The sequence below is a fragment of the Schistocerca serialis genome, chromosome 6 (assembly GCF_023864345.2).
Source record: "Schistocerca serialis cubense isolate TAMUIC-IGC-003099 chromosome 6, iqSchSeri2.2, whole genome shotgun sequence".
Lineage (NCBI taxonomy): Eukaryota > Metazoa > Arthropoda > Insecta > Orthoptera > Acrididae > Schistocerca > Schistocerca serialis.
Genome location: NC_064643.1, coordinates 718,508,559 through 718,535,825, shown reverse-complemented (window position 1 = coordinate 718,535,825; position 27,267 = coordinate 718,508,559). Strand labels below are relative to the sequence as shown.

The window sequence follows — 27,267 nt, the reverse complement described above, 5'->3', positions numbered from 1 at the left end:
GCATGCTTTCTGTATTTATATGTTCACACATTTCTTACCTCAACATTTATTTCCAAGAAAATCCTACTTAAACCTGTTTTTTCAATGCATTTCTTCCAATTCATCGCAACTCATTCTCTTAGAGGCTACCCCCTCTTAAGCTAACTTAAATCTACTGAGCTCAGATGCTAAACTAAGGGACGAGGCAATGCAGCAGCACAAAATAAGTAACACAAACAGCAATGATAAAAAATACAAAAGGCAAAGCAAGCAGCATAAATTACAACTGATATAATGCAATGAGCAGCAAAAATAAAAATAAATCAATAGTAAAACTAGCTTAACAGAGTAATACAAAGTGAAATTTAGTAGCACTATGCCTGGCAAATAGCAGCAGAAATAACTTATATCTAAACATGACATAGCTCAAGCAGAAAAGATATTACAGTAAAAACAACAATGCAGATAAGGGAAGTGTATATTCACATCTTAATGTCTATGTAATTAAAGTGGTGCACCACAACAACTGATTGTAAAAGGAAATATTACCATGTACTTGAAAAGAAAATTATGTGTTACTGTTACTAGTTCCTTCTTATTGTTCTTTCCTTTCCAAGTGCTCCTTTTTTAAAGAATGTGGATCATAAAATAATTATTTAATAGATCTGTTGACAGAAAGTGTTCACATTAGCAAATGCATTTCATTTTATAAAAGCAATGCTGCAACACAGCTGGAAACCAGATATCAAATGAAATAAGCAACTATGAAAAGCAAAGCATAAAAATATCATTCAGTAGTCATGTGACATTTCATAAGTTAGTAGAAAAATCTCTCATCTAGAAAGACAGTAGTCGTAGTCAGGTGTGTAGACAAACTATTTCTTGTCATTTCATTAGGCATTTCAGTAAATATCAGAAAGTACGATATGTTTCCAAGTAATTAGCGTGTCGTATTTGCGATGTTTTCTACAAAGGAATGTCAGAAGCGAGGTTAATGGCCTCTTTTTTTTTTTTTTCTCCACCTAATGGCTTTTTCTCCGGGCGGCTGGCCCAGCTGGGCGCCACAACGCATTACGTGCAGGTGGTCACTTAACTTTCGTACGGAAATATTTACAACAGCAGTTTCCGCTACAGTGACAGTCTCACATAAAAATTTCACAGGTCGAAAATTTGCGTTACAAATCTGTAGAAACAAACTCCTATTGATATAACAGTGTCCAAAAAATTTTCGTCTGCATTGTAATACATTCACGCATATACACACACATTTCTTAACTCTTAAAGTACGTTTCTTGGTTTCCAACATCCTTTTCATAAATCAGAGTCCCTAAACACTACATACATATACATATTCGTCGACACTTCTTCAATATTTCATCATGAGAAATACGTAGCATAATAAACATTCCTCAACAACATAATACACATCGTCGTCGTAATAATAACATCATAACACTTCAGTCAAATCTCAAAATCGTCGTAACTTCCTCCAATAATTTCTAAGCCTAAAAAAAATTCTCTGCTCATGTCAAAAGTGTCAGCTGCCTCAAACGTACTTTAAAAATCATGATCTCATACCAAATACATCATTCAAAGCTCTCATAGTATCACAATGGTTCCGAAAAAATATGAAGAGTTCACACAGTGCAGACAAAATACAATTTCGTAAGTGTGAAGTTATCCAACTGTGTAATTCCGTAAACATCTGTCACTGATATAGTAAAATAAATGTTTGTCTCTCTCAGTTACATGATCAGATAGCTGTGTAATTTGTGTGTTAGAGAAATATGGTACCGATGTGTAAAGTTGTATAAGCAAATACCATTTTAGCTAGGGTTCCTTGTGGTTGCCACACACATGGTACACAAAGTAAGCGTGTACCCCCCTGAGGATTAATGTAATTATACCCTCAGGTGTTACAGATTACAGCAATGGGATGAAATATATCATGGAAAACTTTCTTTGTAATTCAAAAATCTTGAAAAATAAATGGCTTAAGTACAAAATCTCTCAAATGCGTCTCCTGTAGCGCTAAATGTGCGTCTTGCTGTAAGATAATTCTGTGGAAGTGTCGTAGTTATCGTCCTCTGTAAGCAAAGTTCTGCTGAAGTCAATATACTTACCTCATCATAAACGAAAGTAAATGCTTTGCGTATGGATATCGTAGTTATTACGTACCTTACCGTGATCAAGAAAGTACTATAATGTAACGTATTGTTGTGCTACGAAAAAGGCTGTCTCATTGTAGCTATAGCACAAAAGTTACTACTAAAACATGTTTTACTTTCCAGAATAATACAGAAAAACTGTGCAGAAATAAAACAGAAACACTGCAAAAGCAACATTGTATATCATCACTCATTAGTAGCGTCATGATAAAATCGTGTAGCTGCCACATAAACTAACCACTGTGTCATCTGGTATCTCACAGAAAGTACTTTAAATCCAGAATATATTTTCAAGTAAACCAAAATTTTGCATTAAAATCTCATTAGCGTTGCCGGTATATGTTCTAAGTATGTGATCCTTATAGTCGTTACGCAATCGTGCAACTAACAAGCAAGAATGCACAAACACAATAACACTGTGTCGTCTGTTCATTAATTGCAAGCGCAGCTGCAAAATACTTGCTGCAAATCTACATGCATGCCACAACTGCTTTACTGTACAACAATGAAAAACTACAACTACAAAGGAAATTCTCTCTCTAATTACTCGCTAGCAATAAACAAAAGCTACACTAATTACACAAACTACAAGAAATAAATCAGAAGATTCCAGTGAGTTATCCTGGCAGGGTCGCCATATGAAACGTCCCCTTTTGAACAATTACAAATGACTGGACTTAAACTGACACACAATATTTTGTTAGCGCAACGCAATCTGACTTTCAATAATCCCTACAAAAGAATGGGCCCTGACTAACAGTAAACTATACCTTTCACAAATCACTTACCTCACAAAAATCTTCGCTACTCAAGCTACTGCAATACAGCGAGCTCCACTACTGCCAGCTAAATAAAAGATTCAAACTACTGAAGGCACTAACTACTGATAGGGATAGTTAGCAAATGAAAGATATTAATAGAGAACAAAAATGTATTTACCTTGATATCATCATATATAAATATAGCAGTTCATGACAAATTTCAAAACTCCGCCATCTCTCTCCCCACATCCACCACTGCTGGCGGCTCACCTCCAACTGCGCAACGCTACACACTGTTCACATCCAGCTGCCGCTGCCCAACACTACAATGGCAGACAACAATGCAAACTAGCCACAGACTGCACACAGCACAGCCAGTGATTTTCATATTGAGCGCTACGTAACGTTGCCAATAAGAAAACATAAACAGCCTACTTACATAGAGAAAACATAAACAGCCTACTTACATAGCCTACTTACAGTATATAAACAAAGATACAACCCACTTGCAAAGAATTTGTGCAGTAAACTTGCTTTTGATATTGAAATTACACTTTCACACAATGTACAATATTAAGCCCAGTAGTTTTATTCTTTATTGCTCTTAATATTGTCCATTGCATAAAGTATAATTTCAACATTAAAAACAAGTTTGCTACATAACATTCGGTGCAAGTGGATTGTATCTTTGCTTTAATGCTTGGTTACCCAAGAACTACGATCCCATGCACGCGCTAGTCAGTTGTTTCCTGTAGATGGTGCAGTAAGCCGAAAACTAATAAGAATCAAATAAAAATCAGTAGAACAGAAACAGTGTGCTTGTTATTCAATCTCAAATTTGAAATTGTTCTACCAAAAAGGTGACAAAAGAATCCATGAATAAGATCATTATCTCCAGCTAATTTAATCAGTAACTGCGCTCTTTAGCACAAAATCACTAAACGACATGTAGCCTCTTTCCATAGATATATTAATTACAGAGATTATGGAATGAACTTCGCTTTTGCAGGTGAAACTATGATAATTTCTGCTGATGGTATCGTAGCTCTACGAGAGAGGAATTCAACAACTTTTCACTCTTCAAAATCCGGTTACTAGTTTTCGGGTAATTACCACATTTAGAACTTAGGCTTCATCTGTTCTGAACTTGACATCGATTGCTGGCTTATGTGCTAAACGCAACTGTCCCTTCAAGTTTGACTTGAAGCAGCTAAAAGAATTTACTTAAAAAGCGCAGTTGTGGAGGCAAATTTAATTTAAAACTAATACTAGTCACACTTGGCCACATGTGGTTGGACCGAGACACCAAACAGATACTTTTCTGTACTAATTGTAGTAAACAGCTAACAAATTCAAAGCGCGTCGATGGCATAGTGCCTTGTAAAGGAAGGTTTTAGCTCCGTCAGAGAGTGCCGTGAAGTGACTGGCTGACCACGCACAAGCTCATGAAAGTGGATCCCTTTTGGCCGTTAACTAACTACCAGAACCTTCCGTGCCATATCTGGCGCCAGACTTTCCAGTTAATCCCTAGTCAAAATGCGCATGCGCGAGCGGATTAGTACGCCCGAGCGCCGCAACGTGGCACCACAACCTTATCTGCTTTTCGACAGACGGCAGTTCTCGGTTATGCCTACTGGACACTGCGTTAGCCGAAACTGCAGTCTGGCTACAATGATATTATTCTATGAGAGAACCGAATGTTTCACAGATACGTAGTTTGACCACAGTCCTGTTACCACCCTTGTGTCGACGAAAGCTCTACATTCTGAATTTAAAATAAACGATTATTCAGTGTTCATGCATAGCTGGGGTTGACATAGATGTTGATACTAAAATCGGAACAAAATCCACATAAATACAACCATAAGATGCATGTGAGGAGGAACTTCAAACGCCCGGAAAAATTAACCAACGCGTCACTACTGAGCACAATGCTTGTATGAATGTATGTACGAGAAGAACGAAGTAGAACATGTTACTTAATAATTCTTACACAGATTATTTTATGGACCAATCACACTTGTCAGATGACAGCTTTCAGAAGATCAGCTTGCATATTTTCATAATCAAAAAAGTTTATACAGCTCATTTGGAAGTTATAAGTGAAGTAAGATGCTCTCAGCCGTTGATATATCCAAAGATTACGTTTCTCAGTCCACTGAGCTCCTATCGATGAAAAAATTCTCGTAAAATTAAAATTATGTCCTACAAATGAAAACATATACTGGCATATCTTCATTAATTCTGACTTCTGAACGCTGAACTCTGTTTCTGAGAGATTCTAGCCATTTGTTCTGGGCTGGTAATACTGACTTCCAATTATCCTCTGAAACTTTTGAAGCCAGAAAATTTTTCAAATGCACATGCTGATCAAACATTGATGACTCAGAAGCACCTACTTCGTTTCCTTTTATACAAACCAATGTGCTTCCCATTCCAGCAATTTAGTCAAAAATAGCCACTCAAAAATATCGAAACCTGATAGTTGATGAGGTCATTCCGTAAGACAAGTAATGGTAGTATCATAAAACTATTACGTCACAGAAACTTTTCGGTGGTTAGTTCAGAGCAATGACCTTCGTCATTTTTTAAAAATTTTTTAATCTTTCATACCCAAATAATAGCCGTTTTCTCTCCGCTGCAGTGAAATTATTGTATTCGCAATCATGACCTTCACTTCAATCACAGATACGTTTCTACTCTCAACTTTCTTTATTTGCTTACTGAACAAACTCAGGTGAAGGTGAATAAACCAAGAGTAAGACTCGCTTAAAGGCGCAGGGAAAAATTGTACCAAGATATTCGGTGGTTTTTCTTCAGACAAGAAAAAAAATTTCAGAGCATCCCGCAGTCGTGAGATTCTCTCGGCTATAGCCATTAAAGACAGTTTGACAAAAGTTCTCTACTGCAAGTATCCACAAATTCACAGAAGTCAGCAAATTTTGAGATCCTAATCGTGTAGATGCAAAACCAGTTAAAAAGTTGCAACACAGTTGATATCGACAGTTACTTTTTCGTGTCATCTGATAGGGATACCATACGAATGTCCCCTCGCCAATACGATTCATTTGGATAAGTTGTATAGGCATGACTAGAACCAACATATTTAAAAGGGGAGACACAACCGTCAAGTTGTTTCGAGAAAATCTAGTTTCAAAATTTCAGCTTGTTTATACACTTTATATGGTTTCTCGTATTCAACGAGTCCGTAGCCGGGCAGTCTGGCTGTGGAAGCCGAGAGGTACGTACATGCACTGAGTTCCAGCCTGCGACGCACGCCGCCTGCCCTGTGTACTTCATAGACTCACACTCTCCGTTTGACTGTGCGCAAGAACAAGGTCAACCGCTTTAGGAAAGCAACACTTCGATTCACCTTCAATAATGAATACGCAAGACTATAAGCACTGGAAGTAGAACACTTCCTCTAGAATGTAGCAAAGATACCACCACCGGGTGTCGTACATGACAAGGTCGGTGACAAAACGGCGTGTGACAGGATACTGAAATCTGCTCAACATGGCCTGCAGTTTCATCACACTGACGGCAACGGCGACACGGTCTCGGTGGCGCTTGTGACTTGGGCGTGTGTTTAAGCTGCTTGTCAAGCTGCCGGCAAAGATGTCGTAGCGGCCTTCAGGCCCTATGGCGTGGTTCACGATCAAATCGCAGATCAATACGTACCCATTACAAAAGAGGTGCGTCAGATCACGATTGATCTTTGTTGTCACGTTGGTTCAAATGGTTCAAATGGCTCTGAGCACTATGGGACTTAACATCTGAGGTCATCAGTCCCCTAGAACTTAGAACTACTTAAACCGAACTAACCTAAGGACATCACACACATCCATGCCCGAGGCAGGATTCGAACCTGCAACCGTAGCGGTCGCGCGGTTCCAGACTGAAGCGCCTAGAACCGGTCGGTCACATCGGCCGGCTGTTGTCACGTGCCGTCCTATTTAACCATCAGCAGGTGTCGTGCAGTTGTTGTATACGACGGTCAACAATGGCCAGCTCTGGGTGTGGCAAGGTAGGTCATCTCCATTCGCAATACCTAATACGGCGCATCACTCAACTGCCGCCCACTAAAGGTGCCGAGAAGGACTCCATCAACGGTACTGCCTGTCATCTATGTGACGGCCCTCACTCTGCCACCCAACGCCTATCTGCAGTGTCCGAGGGAATGGAAGCGCCTGCATCCCTCCCTCCCCTACCGCATCGACGCTCGTCGCTGTGCTGGACGATTCGATTTAACGTTCATCGCTCATCGATCCTACGTAGACTTTTCTTTCAGAACGTCGTAAAACCCTCCTGTCTTCTGGAGCTGAAGGTCAGGTACACAGGCAGCAGTGGCCCAAGAAGCACAAGTGGAGGCACTGCATGACCTCTAACTGGGATGGCTCGCCTTCCATCAGGGATTCCATGAATGCCACCGTGGTTGCATCTTGGCGACTTCTCAAGATGAAGAGAACAGCCGATGGACCAGCACTGATTCATGCGCTGCCTGCACAGACCAACGACCTAGTACAGCTTCGTCCCACTGGAAGCTTGGTTATTCCAGTGACACCATCAGCGACGCTCAAAATGGATCATATGGACACATCTGAGGACGTGCCAGACCCCTTTCAGGGCCTTGAGGTGCCCATGATGGTGCAATAAACACATGGCAACAGTGGTGGACTCTAGGGACACCTGGTGTGCCCCTTTTCTGATGCCTGACGATGGTATCCCCCCACACAGTGGGCCACACCTTTAGATGTACCATGTGGATAAGATTAACCCAGGTGAAACTCCAACTTCAGCGAGAATTGATTTGGGCTCCTGGCACTGACATCACGCTGCTTCAGGAGATGCTCTTGGATGTCTTGACGAATGTGCTGCTACACCTCACCCCCCCCCCCCCCTGGTGACAACCTCAGATGCAGAATGGTTGCATATGTTTGTGAGGGCATATCTGTTGAAGACATCAGTTACTTGCCATCCCTGAGAATTATGGCGCACACCATGGTGGGCACCCACATTGGGGTGACAGAGCTCGATTTTGCTCTGAGGAGATCATTCCCCTCTTTCTCAGTGGCTATGAACATTGTCTGCTTGACAGTGACTTCAATTGTGTTTTAAATCAGAGGGATCAACAACCACACTTTAACCCCTGCCCAGAACTGTGCTTCGTCATCTACAACCTTTCCCTCTGAGCCAATTTGGAGAGTCAACATGGCAATGCACAGGGTTGTACGTATCAGAAGGGCCACTCTCTGAGTCGACTGGATAGGATTTATGTCTCTCAGGAGCTCATTGGTGCTATCCAAGACGCAGAATGCTGGTACCATCTACCTCCCACAGCAAGCAGCGTGGCACAGTCATGTGACGAGAAATTAAACACCACTCACCTTATCAGTCCTGACTGTTGGTGGCGTGTGGCAGACGTTTGGAAAAATGCAGACTCCAATGGCCAGAACATCTGATGACGATGGCTTGGTGGCTGGATAAGCCAAGACTGCATTACAGTGAGTCTTGATGCAGTTTGGTAAGGATGTGTCTGAATGAAACTGCTGTACAGCAGACTACTCCATGACCTTGATATGCAGCCACCCTCTCTAACCATTCATATGGACTGCAAACGGATCAAAGTTCACACAGTGGTGCTGACCCATTGCAGACTTCAGAGAGAGGTCATGAGGACCAACTGTCAAGGCACTGCATGGCAGGAGAACCACTCTGTGCGCCATGTTGTGACTGACAGGAAACAATGAGATCAACAACTGGTCTCAAAGCTCATAGCTGACAGGGGCCATCCGGCCACTACATAGGGGGATATCAGGCAGGAGAAACACTCAATGCTCTATATTTTGACTGACAGGAAGAAATGAGAGCAACAACTGGTCTCAAAGCTCATCACTCACAGAGGTCATCAGGCCACTACGTAGGCAGATATCATGGCTGGCTTTGTGGAACAGTTTTACCACATTCACTATTATGAGCAACACAAGTTCATGATTTGGAGCCAGTTTTGCCCCATATCGCTCGCACCATCTCAGTCATCGAAGCAGAAACCTTGATGGAGGGCACCAATGTCAAGGATGGATATGTGAAGGGTACTCAAAACAAGTCGCCTAGTGTTCATGGTCTTCCTGTGAAATTTTACTGGGATTCAAAGATTTGGTGGCACCAAGGGTGACTGCGATGTTCCAAGAAGTACTGACGATGGCCACTATGGATCCGTTGGCATTTGTCAAATGCATTATCCTCCCAGTACATAATCCAACGCTGGAGACTATAGTTGCCCATTACTGCCCCCTTACCTGACTCAATGCTGACTACAAAATATTTACATGTATAATGGCTACACGTTGCCATTGGATCCTTCAGAGTAAGATAACCACCAAACAAATGATCACCAATCAATGCTCAGATGACCACTGGTGAATGTCGACATGCAATCGCTCTAGTGGCTATGTGCAATCTCTAAACAGCATTGGTTGCTGTCAGATTTCACTGCGCTTTTGATCAGATGCGAAATATATCTCTATGCTGCGAGAACTCCCTTTTCCAGGTTAATGGTTGTGTCGCCAGATCAGTACCAATCCACCATTCCTTGCGTCAGACATGTCTGCTATCGATACTCCTCTTCCCTCCCGCCCTGGAGCCACTTATTGGGAGTCTTACGAAGCACTTGTCTGGATTCACTCTGCAGCAATACACATTCCACTGTCATGCCTATGCGGACGGCCTGTTGCTGCCAGTCTGATCTCTAGGTGCAGGGATGTAGCAGGCAGTGCTCTAGCATGGACAAATCTACAGTGACACCAATTGGCCACAGACTCACCAGAGAAGAATTGGCATCACTATCCTGCATCCAGAACTTCCACTACCTTGGCATCAGGTTTATATACACCAAACACCACATCGCAGTGGTCAACTTCCAGCATGCCCTCCAAGTCACCTGAGAGACTGTTCAGCAACAATGCATCCATTACGTTGATGCATGTGTGGAATATCTGAACGTCCATGTAGTTTCCAAGCTGTTGTATGTAGTAGAGGTCCTTCTGATGTCACCAGTAATTGGTCGCAGCCTACAGGTGCCGCTGGGCTACTTCCTGAAGAGTAGTAACATTTTTAGGCCAGGAGACTTGTACTCACCAACGTCCAGTGCCGTGCTGCGGCCTTGTATCTGAGCACCACGAATAAACAGTGCTCAGGCACAAGGAACTCTGTTTTCGCTTCTGTCTGTCTTCTTCATGCACCTTAGCTATGTACATACTGGCCTCCCAACCCTGCAAGGATTTTACATTCAATTACTGCACAGCACACCTTGCAACAACAAGTATCCATTAATGAGGTGAACTGTTGTATGGCACAATCTTCATCAGTCAAACCTCCCAACATCAGTTTGAGCAAAATATCATGTCGCCTGTGGATAATCCGCCACTTAGCAGTGTTTACACGCGACTGGTTTGATGGACACTCCTTTATGCTCCATCTGTCACTTAGTGGACGCCCATCGCCTGACCTGCGCCCATTTTCATGAAGTCTGGATGCAGTGGCAGCAAATGGTAGCCTGTTTCTTCTGCGCTCCTCCATCCATGATTGAATTGTATGCTTGCATTCACCCAGAACACATGTACTTCCCTGCAGCTAGGACTCATGGTAGTCTGGGTTAAAGGGTGGACGATCGATTTGCTCGCTCTCCTACCACCGCTGTGAAACACAGTTACTTCCATGGTTACAACTGAGAGTCTCCTTCTTTAACTGTGCCTTCTTGCCGACTTCCAGTTGAGTGGTGGTATTGGGGGTACCATGACCAGGCCTCGTGTGGTCGACCCCTGCCCTCTCCATCCCCCACCATATCATCGAGCCAGAGACGCCCCACACGTGCTCTTTTCCCATTGTCCCTACCTTCTGTTCGCATACAAGGAACGCTCAGTTTTCCCAGTTTGCATTTTCTGATGTTACCTGGTGATTTGCTGTCCTTTTTGAAATAAAGTTCTCAAGTCCCTTTCAAAAACAAAAAGAAAGCAAAGCCAGTAAGCGCTTAGTCTCATAAGTGTCAAGTCTCATGATCTAATTTCCCTGCCACTACTTTTTTTCGTTCTCACATGATTCTAACAATAGATTTTTAATGAGTGCGAATTGTCAATGTCTAGTGAATCGTTTATTATTTTCACAAACTTTATCCTAAAAAGTTGGATTTTCCTGTAAAATTTTGGAAGTAGTTTTCCATGATATCCGAGAAAAAAACTGAATATAAACTGTAGTGACTGTCTCTCTCTCTTAGTAGATATTTTTATTTGAATTTATTTTATACCGTGTGGTTATAGTTAACCTTTCGCTATTTAACACGTTATAACACGGAAACTAATTACTGTACTTGGACCAAACTTGGTAGCATTAATATCAAGGACATGTGGAAGAGAAATAATGCAGAATCAATTCACTTGAAACATGACATGCTGGCAAAGCATATCGCTGTAACGCTGGCCAGTCACACAGCACGTCTTTGGTCCTTGAGCGCCAACCTGTTCAAAAAAGGATGGGCCAATGATGAATGTAGCCATGAAACCACACCATACGCTGACACGTTCACCGTACAGAGGAACTTCATGCACAGTGACTGACGGTGAAGATCCCCACACTCGGCAATTCTGTGCGAAAAAAATGAGTTTCATCTGTCCATAGGATATTCCAGGGCCACTCCTTGCGAGAAAGTGGACAGTGAAGTCAACACATCGTTGTGCGTCTTGTGGTGCAAGCTGCTGTACGATATGGATCTTGTACAGATACCGTATGAGAATGGTTCGAAGCACCTTCTGTATGCTGGACCACGGGATGTTCAGCTGCCGTGACACAGCACGTGCACTGCCTGATGATCGGGAATTGCTCGCAGTGTTGTCTGCCAGAGCAACAGCGATTTCATCAACCACCTGTGGTGCATTCATATTTTGGGAGATGTGTTCTGTTAGCCGAAGCACTTGGAGCTCGGCGGGAACTTTCCTTGGAAGCCAAACTGTTCTGCCCGGATGGTGTTATCTTCAATAAGAGCTTTTTGTATGCGGTTTAGTATGACCCTCTCTAGGATTTTCCCAATGGTCTGTAGGAGGCTTATTGGTCTATTGTTGCCTGGTAGGCTGGGGTTTTTGCCTGCTTTCGGAATTGTTATGAGTTTCGCTTTCTTCCATGTTGTTGGGAAGTAATTTAGTTGTAGACATCGGTTTATTATTCTGGTCAGGAGGACCATGGGTTTCCTAGGGAGGTTTTTGAGATGCATGTGCGTTATTCTGTCAAGGCCTGGTGCTGTTTTTCCGCTTTTTTCCGTATTTCTTTTCTTATTTCACTGGGTGTGGCTAGTTTTGATGGTATGGCTGGTACTGTATACCTGAGTGCTTCGGTTTCACGTCTGGTTAAGTTGTCTTTTTCGCGGTCTTCCTGTGTGCGAACGTCATACTGGGGTAAAGAGTTTTGATCTACAAAGGTGTCCGCCAGTAGTTCGGCTCTTGCCAGGGCATCGATCACGATGCCTTGGTGGCCCACTAGAGCCCTTTACCCTGTTGGCTGGCTTTTTAGGTTTTTGACTAACTTCCATTCAACCTGTGACTGGAGCTTGAATGTTTCCATCAGGTCGTCCCATGTTTCGGCGCGCCTTTCTGTGGGACGTTTTTGCTGTTCTCCTGTTAGCTTGTTCATTTCGGTCCGGTCCCTAGGGTCACGAGTTCGTTGTCATCGTTTTTGCGCCTTGTTTTTCAGGTTTCGGAGGTCTTGCAGTAGTGGGAGAAAACTGTCTTGCTGTTTTTCCATTGTTGTTGGTATGGTGGCGTTTTTTGCGGCTATTTGGATATCTTTGGTTAGCTTCTGTATTGCTTCATCTACTTTGTTGAAGGTGGTGAGGTCGGTGGTTGGTCGGGTGGTGGCTGTTAATGCTGTTCTATATTGATACCAGTTTATGTCAGTGGTTTTGTTTGTGGGTTGAGATGGTAGCCTGATCTTACGGAAGTTGACGAGTACTGGGTGATGGTCGGATGACAGGTTGTTGCAGACTGTCATCGTCACATTGCCTATTGGGCCCTTGGTTAGTACAATATCTAGGGCATCTGGTCTCTGTTGGGGTAGGAGTGGTATATGTGTGGGGTCGTCTGGCCCATAGACGATAAACTGAAGCGTTTCTTCTAGTGATTGCAGTTTATTTCATTCGTGATCACTATCCGGGAGTTCCAAAACGGATGTTTTGCGTTTAGGTCTCCCCCCAACAGAATTCTGGGGTGGAGATCTATCGCTGTTCATATGTCTTCTTCTAGAAGCTGGCGGTTTGGGGCGAGGTATGTGGCTCCGATTAGCATCGCGCCGTCATCGGTGTTTATTTTGACGAGCGTAACTTCCATCTGCTGTAGTTCTGGGCTGCTCACCGGGTCGTGGGTTATTGTGTTTTTGATGAATATTGTTGTGCCTCCACCTCGTTGGTTTGGTCGGTCGGATCTATAACAGGTCATGTTTCGGAGTCGGAAGTTGTCTGATGGCTGCAGGTGGGTTTCTGTAACCAGCATGATATCATTTTCGGTAATGAACGCTTGGGTTTCAGTCTTTTTTCGTTTGATGCCGTTTGCGTTCCAATATTATGGCTGCTTCCAGCGGGATTACTGCCTTTGCTGTTTTGTCTTGTGCTGCGCGGAGCTTGTTGGCCGTTGTTATGATGGTTATCACAAGGTTTTGTTTGTTAAATAGTTGTAGTGTGGACAGTATTTCAGCCAGTCCTGTTCCCAGTTCAGTGAGCCTGTGTGGACTGAAGTCTGTCCCTTTCTTTTTAAAACTACTTCAGTAAAGGCCCCATCACATTCAGTCTTATAAAACACAGAAAGAGGTCTACTTCTTTCATAGTGGAGCATGCTCGTTTTAATTGGTTGCTATCTGTTCCTGTATGATCAACAGACCCAAGTTTGGATGGTTCTTGCACAGGGTTACACACATGATATCTGACCATTCTCACTTGCGAGTTGTCTGGCAGCGCTATAACCTAGTCGTAGACACACAGAGAAGACATAGACCAGTAGCGATTGGAACTGATCGTCTTCTGCAGTTCTTCTCATTTCACAAGAAACAAGTCCAGTTTCCTAAGCTTTTATATGGTCAAAGTACAAATTGCAGGGATTCCACAGAAAAATTTTCGACCACAAGATCAAATTGAAATGTTTAACACAATTTCTACATAGAAATTTGCAGCCACAACGCTTTGGTCACTAAACGGTAGTATTTTGTCCTATTCCACTTTTTCGTGCCAGTTCTCTTCTTTGTAAAACTGTTCCAAGACAGCCGGCCGCGGTGGCCGAACGGTTCTAGGCGCTTCAGTTCGGAATCGCGCGACTGCTACGGTCGCAGGTTCGAATCCTGCCTCGGGCATGGATGTGTGTGATGTCCTTAGGTTATTTAAGTTTAAGTAGTTCTAAGTTCTGGGGGACTGATGACCGTAGATGTTAAGTCCCATAGTGCTCAGAGCCATTTGAACCAATACGTGGTTCATGACACATGCTATTATGTCATCCAACATGGTATTTGCTGCGTCGTGCAATAAGACACAACATGTCATTAAAACATAGGATGGATGCATCACAGGTCTGGGATACTTCCCTTTACAGAGGCACCCCCACTCTTAGATACTTCCTATTGCAGATGCATCCCACACTCTAACAGCACATAAATTTGTGTCTGTTTGTTCTTACACCCCACACCATACATGTAACGGGGAATGTGTATTCCCCTCACGCTCGCCCATGCAGCAACCAAATTTTTGCTTCCCCCACCCCAGGATCAAATCCACCCCCACCCCCCTAAATTTTGTCCCATAGAAAACTTTTTCAGTTCTTGCACGCATGCACTTCAGCCATATGATATTTTACGTTGTTTACTAATGGCTAGCGAATCTTTTGGATTTTGGGTACAGGTTCAGGGACTTAGCCTATCAACTGCAAGATGCAGGTGTACCAACACCTTGCAGCTAAGAGAGCTCACTGGGCTCAGGAAACAGGGATAATTCGTAAAAAAGAACGAATATGTCAAGATGTATCGATTTAAATATCTTTGAAGCTGTGAGATAAGTCGAAAAGCCAGTTCCCTTCTTTTACATCCCTAATTCTGCCCAGGAAATATTAGTCTTTTTTGTGCCATAACAGAAGAACATTTTTCATTCTCGTTTCCAGCCCTTACTCTATCATAATTTTGACATTAGATAGGCATAGCTTGGCAGCCGGTTAGTTTTTTGTTGACGCGGGCAACAACCGATCCAGTATAGGATTTTTTATTGTTTTGCGAACCATGTTGCTTATATCGTGGCGACGTATAAAGCTTTCACAAAACAATGGGACGACAATTAATGGCATGTATCTGTCTGTCTCCTTACAAAATCTGAACCGAGTCGCACAAGTTTGAGACATAGAAGTGGCACGCGAAAGAAAACCTTTTGAAAGTGACTTCATTTTTATCGTAAGTATACATTTTTTATTTATTAGATTTTGCTTTAAACTGTTTCCGCGCAGTCACTCCACGTAAGAACAAAATTTACGTGCTACTTTAGCTCCACCTTCAATCTTCGTGTCTAGACGACAGATAAAGATTATGGGATGAAAAAATTTTGTTTCAACTTTATCCATTTCTTTACCTCCGTGTAAAGCTTGAACCGATTAGAACAAGTTTAAAGTATAAAAGTAGCGGGTTTAAAATTCCGGCACTTATCGATTTTAGGGGGACAAAATTTTCGAAAATATTTTTTCTCACTCTTTGATCAGTTAGACTATGTTGATCTCGAAGGTGTTATTTATTTTCATCCCCGATAAAAACTCATCGCAAAATGCTGTCCAACTATTTGGTCGAGTTTCTATGGCGGCAACGCTTTGGATCAAACCCATTTCACAATTTGATTGATCAAATCGGGCGCGTTTCTCCGAATGCTGCGATTTAGCTTGCTTGAATGATCTTTACGCATTGTTATATTTCGATTACATGAGAATATGTTGTTTTATTGTTTCAATCACATTGTCATGTTGTTGTATTGTTATATTTTGATTAAATGACAATGTGTTGTTTTACTGTTTCAAAACTGATGAAAAATATGTCATATTCGTGATCAGGATAGTCAAATTGACGATAATCGGTAAAAAAATCAAAGATTTCATGGGTGTCCCCCTAAACTCGATAAGTGCCGTCAAAGATTTCATGGTGTCCCCCTAAACTCGATAAGTGCCAAAAATCCTCCCAGGAAGAACTTTGTTTACGTGTTTGCAGTGTAAAATGCGAACGGTGCACATACAAACGGTGCTACTGGCTGAGCATTAATTCTACTCCAATTAAAATATTTTGCCAAAGGAATCAATCGATTCGCACAATTTGCCTGGGCGCCAGCTCAGGTTCGTCGTTCAAAACTTGCTCGACATACTTTAATCCAGTAAGACAGATAGGTACAAAAATGGCCGCTGATTCTGGTTAAACCAAAAACTTTAAAGCCCTTGTTAGTAGCTCAAATAGGAACTGGGCACCAAGACACCACTCCCCTCCCCCAACCGCGATTCTCCGCGCTGACTTTTCAGACATACGAGGGCCGTTCAATAAGTAATGCAACGCATTTTTTTCCTCGGCGTATTTCGGTTAAGAAAACTGAGGAATTTATTGAGGGACATCGTTGAATATTCCCACATCAGCGCTTCTAATTTCATGAAGTTCCGTTAGATGGTAGCCTTCGAAATGGCGTCTGTAAGTAGGATATGTTCCAAACAGAGAGGTGTGATTGAGTTCCTTTTGGTGGGAAATCAGAGCATCGCAGATATTCATAGGCGCTTGCAGAATGTCTACAGAGACTTGCCAGTGCACAAAAGCACGGTAAGTCGTTGGGCGAGGGGTCTGAAACCATCCCAAAATGTCCGATTTCCCGCGGACGGCTGGCAGCACACAGCTGTGACTCCTGAATGTTAGAACGTGCGGCCATTCTCATTCTAGGTGATCGACGGATCACAATCAGACACCTCGCTACCCAACTGGATGTCTCTGTTGGCAGTGCTGACACATCTACATCTACATCTACATGATTACTCTGCAATTCACATTTAAGTGCATGGCAGAGGGTTCATCGAACCACAATCATACTATCTCGCTACCATTCCACTCCCGAACAGCGCGCGGGAAAAACGAACACCTAAACCTTTCTGTTCGAGCTCTGATTTCTCTTATTTTATTTTGATGATCATTCCTACTTATGTAGGTTGGGCTCAACAAAATATTTTCGCATTCGTAAGAGAAAGTTGGTGACTGAAATTTCGTAAATAGATCTCGCCGCGACGAAAAACGTCTTTGCTTTAATGACTTCCACCCCAACTCGCGTATCATGTCTGCCACACTCTCTCCCCTATTACGTGATAATACAAAACGAGCTGCCCTTTTTTGCACCCTTTCGATGGTAAGGATCCCACACCGCGCAGCAATATTCTAACAGAGGACGAACGAGTGTAGTGTAAGCTGTCTCTTTAGTGGACTTGTTGCATCTTCTAAGTGTCCTGCCAATGGAACGGAACCTTTGGCTCGCCTTCCCCACGATATTATCTATGTGGTCTTTCCAACTGAAGTTATTCGTAATTTTAACACCCAGGTACTTAGTTGAATTGACAACCTTGAGAATTGTACTATTTATCGAGTAATCGAATTCCAACGGATTTCTTTTGGAACTCATGTGGATCACCTCACACTTTTCGTTATTTAGCGTCAACTGCCACCTGCCACACCATACAGCAATCTTTTCTAAATCGCTTTGAAACTGATACTGGTCTTCGGATGACCTTACTAGACGATAAATTACAGCATCATCCGTCCATAAGTTGGCGTACTCGAAGGCGTCTGTCCGCTGGGTTCCTCGCCCCTAACAGAACACCATAAAAAGCAACGAAGGACCATCTGCGTCGAATTGCTTGCTCGCTACGGAGTTGATCGTGACAATTTTTTGTCGAACTTCGTCACAGGCAATGAAACGTGAGTCCATCACTTCGAACCAGAAATGAAACGGCAATCCATGGAGCAGCGCCATATCACCTTTCCTCCGAAGAAAAAGTTTAAAACCGTACCCTCAGTCGGTAAAATCATGACGACGGTCTTCTAGGAATAAGAAGAAATTATTGTTTGAAATGATAATTAAATCAAGACCCTAAGCTGCCGACAGGCCTTGATATACATCAACAGGGACAGTTGCAAATGTGTGCCCTGACTGCGACTCGAACCCGGGATCTCCTCCTTACATGGTAGACGCTCGTTCCATCTGAGTCACCGAGAGCACAGAGGATAGTGCGACTGCAGGGATTTATCCATTGCACGCTCCCCGTGGACCCACATTCCCAACTTAATGTCCACGTACTAAATTCGTAGTGCCCCCGCCCATTACACTCATTACTCGCGGCAGACAATCTTACCTGCCATTGACCTTCTTCTGTGCGGATGCACACGCATTGCTCATGTCCGAAAGAACAGATAGCGTCTTCATATAGTTAAGGCCAACCGGCCATTGACATTCTTCTGTGCGGATGCACACACATTGCCCGAACTCTTACGGGACACGGTAAGATTGTCTGCCACGAGTAATGAGTGTAATGGGCAGGGGCATTACGAATGTAGTGTGTGGACATAAAGTTGGGAATGTGGGTCTCACGGGGAGCGTGCAAGGGATAATACCCTGCAGTCGCACTATGCTCTGTGCCCTCGGTGGCTCAGACGGATAGAACGTCTGCCATGTAAGCAGGAGATCCCGGGTTCGACCTGCGGTCGGGGCACACATTTTCAACTGTCGCCGTTGATGTATATCAACGCCTGTCGGCAGCTTATGGTCTCTGTTCTTTCGGACATGTATGAAAGCATATTCAGATATTCTGTTTGATGTCCTCTCTCATGATGCAACGATCAGCTCTAAAGTGCACTGTACTACCCTCAGGGAATTAAAGAATAGACTTCAACGTGTTCACCGCCACTAAAAGGCAAACAATCTTCTCCTTCTCCATGACAACGCAAGGCCTCACGCAGGTCTGCACACCCGAGAGGAGCTTACAAAACATCATTGGACTTTTCAGCCCAGATCTCGCACCTTCCGACTTCCATCTGTTTGACGCATTAAAGGAAGCAGTACGTGGAAGATAAGGGAAAGCAAGACGCGTCGACCAAAAGGGTAGCGCTATGCGCGCATACAGGCCCTCCCACGAAGGTGGCGTAAAGTTATTGCATTGAACGGAGACTATGTTGCAAAATAAGGTTTTGTAGCCAAAAGAGTGGGAATAAAATGAAGTTTTGGAATCCTGAATAACACCAAACCTCTTTCAGAATAAAAATGTGTTGCATTACTTACTGAGCGTCTATTGTATTTGCTTAAGCGCTACCGCCCTGTAACGGTTATGTAATTTCTATGGAGTCTTGTTTTCACTCCGCTGAAATAATTGACCAAAAAATTTGTATGACACACTGATTACCCATTAAAATAAATTACAGAAGTTAGCCCTCAATAAATAAGATCAACCGATGGACTTTAATCATCACTGGTCACAAATGTAATCTACAGATGAACCCCATCGCTGTTACAAGTGTGCAGTTATGTATACTTTGTCTTGTTCCACATTGCCATGGATTGCCCCCCACTCCTCGCCCTCCGCCTTTCCGCCGAGATGGGAGCTACGAAACATGAATGTGTTCGTGCTTTTCCTACTGATTTCGGTTCTCCACTTCCCAGTAATATGGGAGCTACGAAACATGAATGTGTTCGTGTTTTTCCTACTGATTTTGGTTCTCCACTTTCCAGTAATATCGTCCTGGCAGGCGTCGGACAGACATGTGAAACTGCTCCGCAGGCCACTGTTTTAAATCAAGGAGAAATATGAAACATGTATACAATATGCTTAAGTGATCACCTAAATCATGGCAAATGAAGGAGAACAAAATACATGATTCACATGTAAAGAAGCAAATAATTAAACATGGTGGTCAGATTACTACAGTCGCAAGGAAAAGCAACTATTTGTTTTGATGCTACTCCTTTCAACTTGTGTCGAAGTCAAGAAACGAATCTGGAATCCACAATCTTGCTGTGCTCTATCTTATACATATGGGAAATACACATCATAAATTCATGTAAAAAAATCAGAAATTTAAAACTATCTTGTTGCCTATCTTGTTTTTCATTGTGAGCTTCCCAGAGGCATTGTAGTTTACAACAATCGGCAGTGATGGTTTGAATAACCGCGCCTTAACAATAGGTAGTGGCGGCGAGAGTCGGAGAGTTTGGTGAAACGTGATTGGGGAATCCTTCAGGTGGTAGGGCGCTCAAGTCGTAGTTGTACTTTGCTGCGTATGTTAAATCTTGCGAGACACTCAGATCTGGTTTATTTGAGAAGATGCAGAACTCTAAACTCCAGATATCGTTATCCAACGCTTCGAAAATATACTTTCCAGGACAAGTTGTACGCGGTGAAGTGGAACTATATTTAAATGAACCGCTGAGCTTCTCAGGTAAATGAAGGATAATGTAAGGGACAATGTTTTCCGTGTGAAAGATTTTAATAAAACGCTTTTTATGTTTCAGTCATTATAACATCTATTTCTGGAATTGCCACCATTAAAACAAATGGTACAGAAGGTAGCCCTCAACGGAATAAACGAGTTCGAGTATACTTTGAAAAGGTTTTCCAGTTCTGCTGCGTCTCGAATGGTAAGGATCATTTAAGTATTCATAAGATTTTTTTTAACAAAAATAAAGAAGAGATGCTTCCGCATTTGTTGAACTCTTGCTCACCATTGCTTGGATTAAACAGTTTCGTTCGTTGAACCGGACTATAAATTTCTTTCGTATTGATGTAAGTTACTTTGTCAGAAAAATAAAGTTTGACAGAAGTACAGTCTTGAGTGGGATTTTGGACCTCCCATCCTCACAGAAATTTTGTTTTTGTTGAACGACTGTTATGTAGCGTAGCTCGAGTTTGAGGTTTGGTTGAAAGGTGATTGGCGAAGCCAACGAATGTGAATGCCACATAAGGTTTTGATAATAAGAGACTGGCCTGTGTATGATTTAGTTCGCGCCATATGTAAACTTACTTTGACATATTCAACTCACTTTTCGTCATAAAAACAAAAGTTGAAAGGTAAATTCAGAAAAATTAAGTAATGGACAGGTCCCCGACTAGTATTTTGATACATATTTTGTAAGCGTACGTAACTACCTATACCGCAAGGGAGGACCACCAATAGTGTAGTCATTGTATTCGAGCACTTCAGTCGGCGGAATTACTGTATGAGAGCTTGCACACACTATTGTAAAAATCATGATTAGACGTTGAAAACATCCTGTGTATGCGACACTTTCCCTTTTGGGTAAACCAGAAAAGTGCCGGTACCTGTGAATAATTTACTTTTGGCCTACATGGTTGTAATTTTAGGACGTATTGATGGTCATTCGATCTTCTTCATGACGTGAATGAAGAATTTGATTTCCTTGTTTACGTTCAGAATTTTTTTGATAGGTATCATAGTTAGCCCCACTGAGTTATAGTAATTAGTGCATCGAGGGGTAACATATGTGGTAATTGTTCATTCATACAGAGCACTTTCTTTTCTTTTTTAAAATAAATTCTTTTATTAATTGTTAAGGCACATTTTTACTGCTTCAGTTCGCGAAATTTTGATCAGAGAAATTATAGCAATTAAGTCCAATTTTTTCCACAGGAGCAAACAATAAAAATCCACTTTGGAATGAAGGATCACATAAATATAATTTTACATACAAGCTTCCAAAAGGCATCCCATCCTCATTTGAGTCTCCTGATGGCCATATGAGGTACAAAATTTGTGCCTTTGTTGATGCTGCCGAGACACAGAACCAAAACTTGACAGATATGAGATTCTTTTGTGTCAACAGTGTTTTGAATTTAAATGGAATCAACAAAATATCGGTGTGTATAACTTTGTTGATGTTGAATATACTTTTGCATTTCATTGGACGTTTCAGTACTGGTAGGGCTACTTAATGAAGAAGCATTCTATTAGAGATCTACTTATTAGTTACTTTTTCATGCTCTTCATTAACTCAGTGTGCCAGTGCTTCTCCTTTCTTTACAGTTCAACTAATGGTGTGTAATACTGTCACTTCAAGTATTCTACAAGGTAAAAGATAAGAAAATGAAAAGCTGTATAACTGACATTTAAGTCTAGCAAGAACTACCCGGTACCTTTTTAAATCTAATTGGGTAATAAGGCCTACATATTTAACATTTGACTACCATAAACAATACACCTAAAGACAAAGTGCCAAGCACTTGTCCAAGAAAAATGCTACAGCCTATAAGTTATGTTAGTAGGCTTACTGTTAAATCTCACAGCCTAGTTAGCTACACTGTGAAGGCCAGTTGTCAGTAACAAAGAAGTTTAAGTGTTACTACAGCCTTTAAGTTTCATTTAATATGGTACTTCAAACTTTCATGTGTGCAGTGCCCCATTAACTGCTTTTTATGTTGCTGACATAATTGCTATAATATGTGGTGGCCACTGTTACCTAAGGAATTATAAAATCCATGCTATTATGAGGTAAAAGGGGTATGCTTCTGCAACTTGTACTATCTATGGGAGTGTTCATGTGTAGTTCCATAATGTTGTCATGTCATGGCAACACATGTAACTGGATACTTCCTTTAGCCAGTAGTCTTTTTGCTACACTTAACATTAAGCAATAGTCCATATTTATGAATGCCATATATTTGTTAATTTTTGATATTGGCCTGCCATTTGTGTGACTATAATTTGTTGTTGGCTACATTTCTATATATTTTTGTATTAAATCATATTCTTAAGCACTGATACTATAAAATTCTAAATAGTATTTTGACATTATCTTTGTAACATTAGAAGCATCTGCCATGAAAAAGAAAGTGCTGCATGAGTAATTATGGTGTGTCTGTTATGGTGTTGACTCAGAATATCACACCATGCCTCACTGATCTCGTAATGTCTGTATCTGTACTTCCATCTGACAGTATTAGTAACCTTATTATTGCTTGTCCACTTAACTCGATGATTTACAGTCCATATTTATGAATGCCATATATTTGTTAATTTTTGATATTGGCCTGCCATTTGTGTGACTATAATTTGTTGTTGGCTACATTTCTATATATTTTTGTATTAAATCATATTCTTAAGCACTGATACTATAAAATTCTAAATAGTATTTTGACATTATCTTTGTAACATTAGAAGCATCTGCCATGAAAAAGAAAGTGCTGCATGAGTAATTATGGTGTGTCTGTTATGGTGTTGACTCAGAATATCACACCATGCCTCACTGATCTCGTAATGTCTGTATCTGTACTTCCATCTGACAGTATTAGTAACCTTATTATTGCTTGTCCACTTAACTCGATGATTTACTGGTGCTGACAGAAGCAGAAAAAATTGGCACTAGGTGAAAGACATTCATTTATCCCCAAGCTTAGATGTGTAACATTGCAGTGCACAATGTTGAGGATAACAGCACCAGCATTGTCGGAAGCAGATGACACTGCCTTTCACCTCTCCTCACTTGGCAGCCGTACTGTGGGGCCAAGACATGCCTCTTGCTGTTCCCAACAGTCACTTGTGAATCATTAGCTTATCATAGACAAACAGTACAAATGAGTATACCAGCAGATATGACTTCCTTTTTTTGTCTTCTATTGGAATTTATCACTATATTTTCATTTGCTATGTTTCCTTGTTGCAGTTAATCATAGTAACAGGATCCTGGAGAGAATTTATCTAGCCAATACATTAAAATACTTCTTTCAGATATTTCCTCAGTGCACTGAAACTGTTTTCTCCTCTACACAACTTTCTTTATTTAATAAGTTCTGTACTAAGTAGAGTTCCAGCTGCGGGGTAGAGTGCACATGCCACTATCAGTATCAGTACCAGTTTCTACGCAGCATTCAGTTTAATGTTTTCTCACATGCTTTTATGAAAAAAATGCATAGTGTTGGTGTGTGTTTCTGTGTTGACTAGTGTCTCTTTACTTTTTTCTGAATGTTCTTGTATTTTTATGGCACTTCCATTGTATGAGCTGACTTTGTAGTGTAATGATAGCCAAAGGCAATGTACCAGCAATATTTAAATTGCTTCTAGCAACTTCTTGGTTGAGTGTTGTATTACTTGTACAGACAAATGTTGATTAAGTATGGGTAGCGATTGCGCTTGTGTACAGGTGCAGTAGAAATTGGGCACCATCTGTCAGGAACAGTTGGAAGTTGTGGTGGCCATTCTCAGCAGCCTGCAGGCAGCTGCCCTGGGCAGCAGTGGCATTGAAACATTGAATGTAAAAACTGTGGCTCCTGTGAAGCCTAAGGCATTGCTTGGGATCCCCTGTCTCTCAGCACTATCAGATGCACTTGATCTTGACGGTCCCCATTCACTTGAGTGTGCAAGACAGACATTGATGGTGCCATGAATCTGTAGAAAGTTGTTACATCATAAGCAGAAGAAGAAGAAGAAGGATGGTCCCTGAACCTAGGTGCAGATGGATACTGACCCCATGCAGCACATGATGCCTCATCTTTTGGGACTGGAGCTAATATTCCCAATAGGTCTGATTATGACAGAGGGTGGGTTTGATGGTGTTAGGAGCTCCAGCATTAGGCAGGTGATGAAGTCATTTAGGGAAATAGGAGAAAGATCATAAAGGAATGCTAATGTCCACTCTGTCTTGTCCGAGATTCGGAAGTAAATTATGGCTCCTATTGGGGCAAATGACATCTGCACTTAGGTTCAGGGGCCATTCTTCTTCTTCTTTTTATGATGTAACAACTTTCTTCCATTCTGCCCTCTCCAGTGCAGTTCTCTGCCACTCCCTGACCCTGTAAGATATTTTATATCACTCTAAGGGATTTTATATCTCTTTCCACATCATCCATCCAACATTTTTGTGGTCTTCCTCTCTGTCTTTTTCCAGTCGGCCACAGTTAAAAACTTCGTAGTTGTTTGTCCAGTATCCACCCTAAGGACAAGTTCATGCCAGGCTGTTCCACTACTTTTTTTTTTTTTTTCACTGTCAGCCCCTTGCATGAGGCAGTCCAGCTTGGTGTTCGTTCTAGACCTCCAGAAACCACTGCTATCCTGAAGTGACCATAGACCTTGCATAGAACCCTGTGTGCAAATATCCTGAGCTGCTGCTCATCAGTAGTAGTTAGTGTCCATGTTCACATCTGTAGGTTACAACTGCTCTCATCGTGAACTTGTAAGTTTGAAGTTTCTGTTGCCTCTTTAATAATCTAGAGACCAGCAATTTCTTAAAGTTTGGAACCACCTGTTAGCACTTAGGATATGCTGTTTTATTTCAGTTGACATGATTTTGTCCTATTAATACTAGAACCCAGATAGTCAAAGTTCAGCACTTGTTCAAAATTGAAACCAGCTGCTGATAGTTTATCTAAGTTATTATTTTCCTTCCTTATATATTTGAAGCTTTTGAATGGCTGCTTCAAGAGTCAGATTAAAAAGCATTGCAGAGAAGGACATCTTATCTGACTTGTTTATTGATGCTAAACTATTTACTGAGTTCTCTATCCACTCTCACTGCAGCCTTGGAATGAGCCAATGTTGCTTAGATAAATAAAACATACTGAGATGGTATACCAAGCAATAGCAAATCATTTAGCATTTCTGCCCTATCAAGACTATCGGAGGCATGCTTGAACTCTAGATAGCAGTTATGAAGCTCAATATTATTCTCATATAACTTTTCGTATATTCCCTCAGCACAAATATCTGATCTGTTGTTTACCAATTAGGCTGAAATCCACACTGGTATTCTTCCAGAATCTCTTCTACATATAGAACTACCCTGTTGTAACTCTACAGAGAACCTTACAGGTTACATTCAGCTGGGTAATTCGAATAACAAGTCTTGTCTCTTTTCTTATGGATTGGTTGGGTTATTCCAAGGTCCACTCTCTGGAGATTCTTTCCTGATTCCATATCAACTTGATGAGTTTATGCTTTCACTTATGGAGACCAATTCTCCCATTTTTTAACAGTTCTGCAGTTATCAATGTCAGTTCCTGGGCTTTGTAGTTTTCTGATCAGTGCAATACCTTCTGTACGTCTTCTGATGTGAGTTCTTGTATCGCATGTGCAGTGTAGCTGAGTAGCTGCTCACCCCTGATAGGACTGCCCTTCAGAATTTCCTTGAAGTATGTTCTCCATCTATCCAAAACATCTCGTCTATCTGTCAGCTAATTTCCCTCTTTCTTCCTTGCATATGTTTTTTTCTGTATTCTTGAGATTGTTCTTTAATTTTCTTATAAACATCTCTGCTCTTATTCCTTTGGTAGTGCCCTTCCATCTCCTCTCTTTCCCCTTGCAACTTCACTTTTTTTCCCTCCTGCGTATCTTTGCTGCCTCTATTCTTTTTTCATTATATAACACCTCATTTGTTCAGTCTTGCTTCCTTTTCTGTTCCACTGTCTGCCTACATACATCATCATAACAGTCTTCATTTCTGTCTCCTTGCCTCTCACAGTATTTCATGTGCATTGTCAAAATGGCATTTTTTCATCATCTTTTGTTTGTAACTCATATCTCAATCTGTTCTGATACTCTTGTACAGTAAACATATCTTTCAGATGTTCTATATTCCATTTCTTTACTTTGATACTATTTCCTTTGGCAACCATAGCAAGTTTATGCCTCATTTTGGCTCCTAATAGGTAATGGCCAGAATTGTAATTAGCTCTTCAGAAAGTGCATGCTTACCGTGATCAGATGCCCACCTCTTCAACACCCACGTTTGGTCTATTTGGTTTGCTTTGTTTCTTCCTGATGTTTCCCAGGCCCCTTTGTAGATTTTTTTCCTTGAGAAACAGGTACTTACTGTAATTCGTTGCAGAAGCAAACTGGGCAAAAATCTTCATACCGTTATTAATAATTTCATCATGCAGACTTTCCTTACCAAAGATGCTGCTGAAAGCTTCTTCTTTGCCCAGTTTGGCATTATACTCACCAAGGACTATTTTTTGGGTCATGTTTAGGTATTCCGGCACAAAACCTCCTGTAGAAAATCATAGAATCTATCTACTATGTCTTCATTTGATTCTGCTGTTAGTGCATATACAGCCACAAAGGTCACATTGTGAAATTTGCCTTTGATGTGCAGAGTACATGTTCTTTTATTATGTGGACTGAAAGCAATAACAGATCTATGCATATCCTTGGAGACTATAAATCCAACTCAACGCTCCCCTTGTCTTTTGTCTTTTCCTGAATAATGTAAGGAGAATTTATGCTTATGAATCTCACCCCTTCCTTTCCACCTGATTCCCAAAGTGTAACAACTCCTTTTCCATAACTTA

At 41.6% G+C, this 27,267-nt stretch overlaps 1 protein-coding gene across 1 annotated transcript in view; it reads left to right on the top strand.

Moving 5' to 3' along the window:
• Nucleotides 1–27,267, top strand: part of LOC126485044 (arrestin domain-containing protein 1-like) — a 131,164-nt gene that overhangs the window by 11,398 nt on the left and 92,499 nt on the right. The window contains exon 2 of the mRNA XM_050108646.1: nt 21,620–21,846. Within this exon, the coding sequence (XP_049964603.1) occupies nt 21,620–21,846 (227 nt within the window). The remainder of the gene's footprint in view (nt 1–21,619; nt 21,847–27,267) is intronic.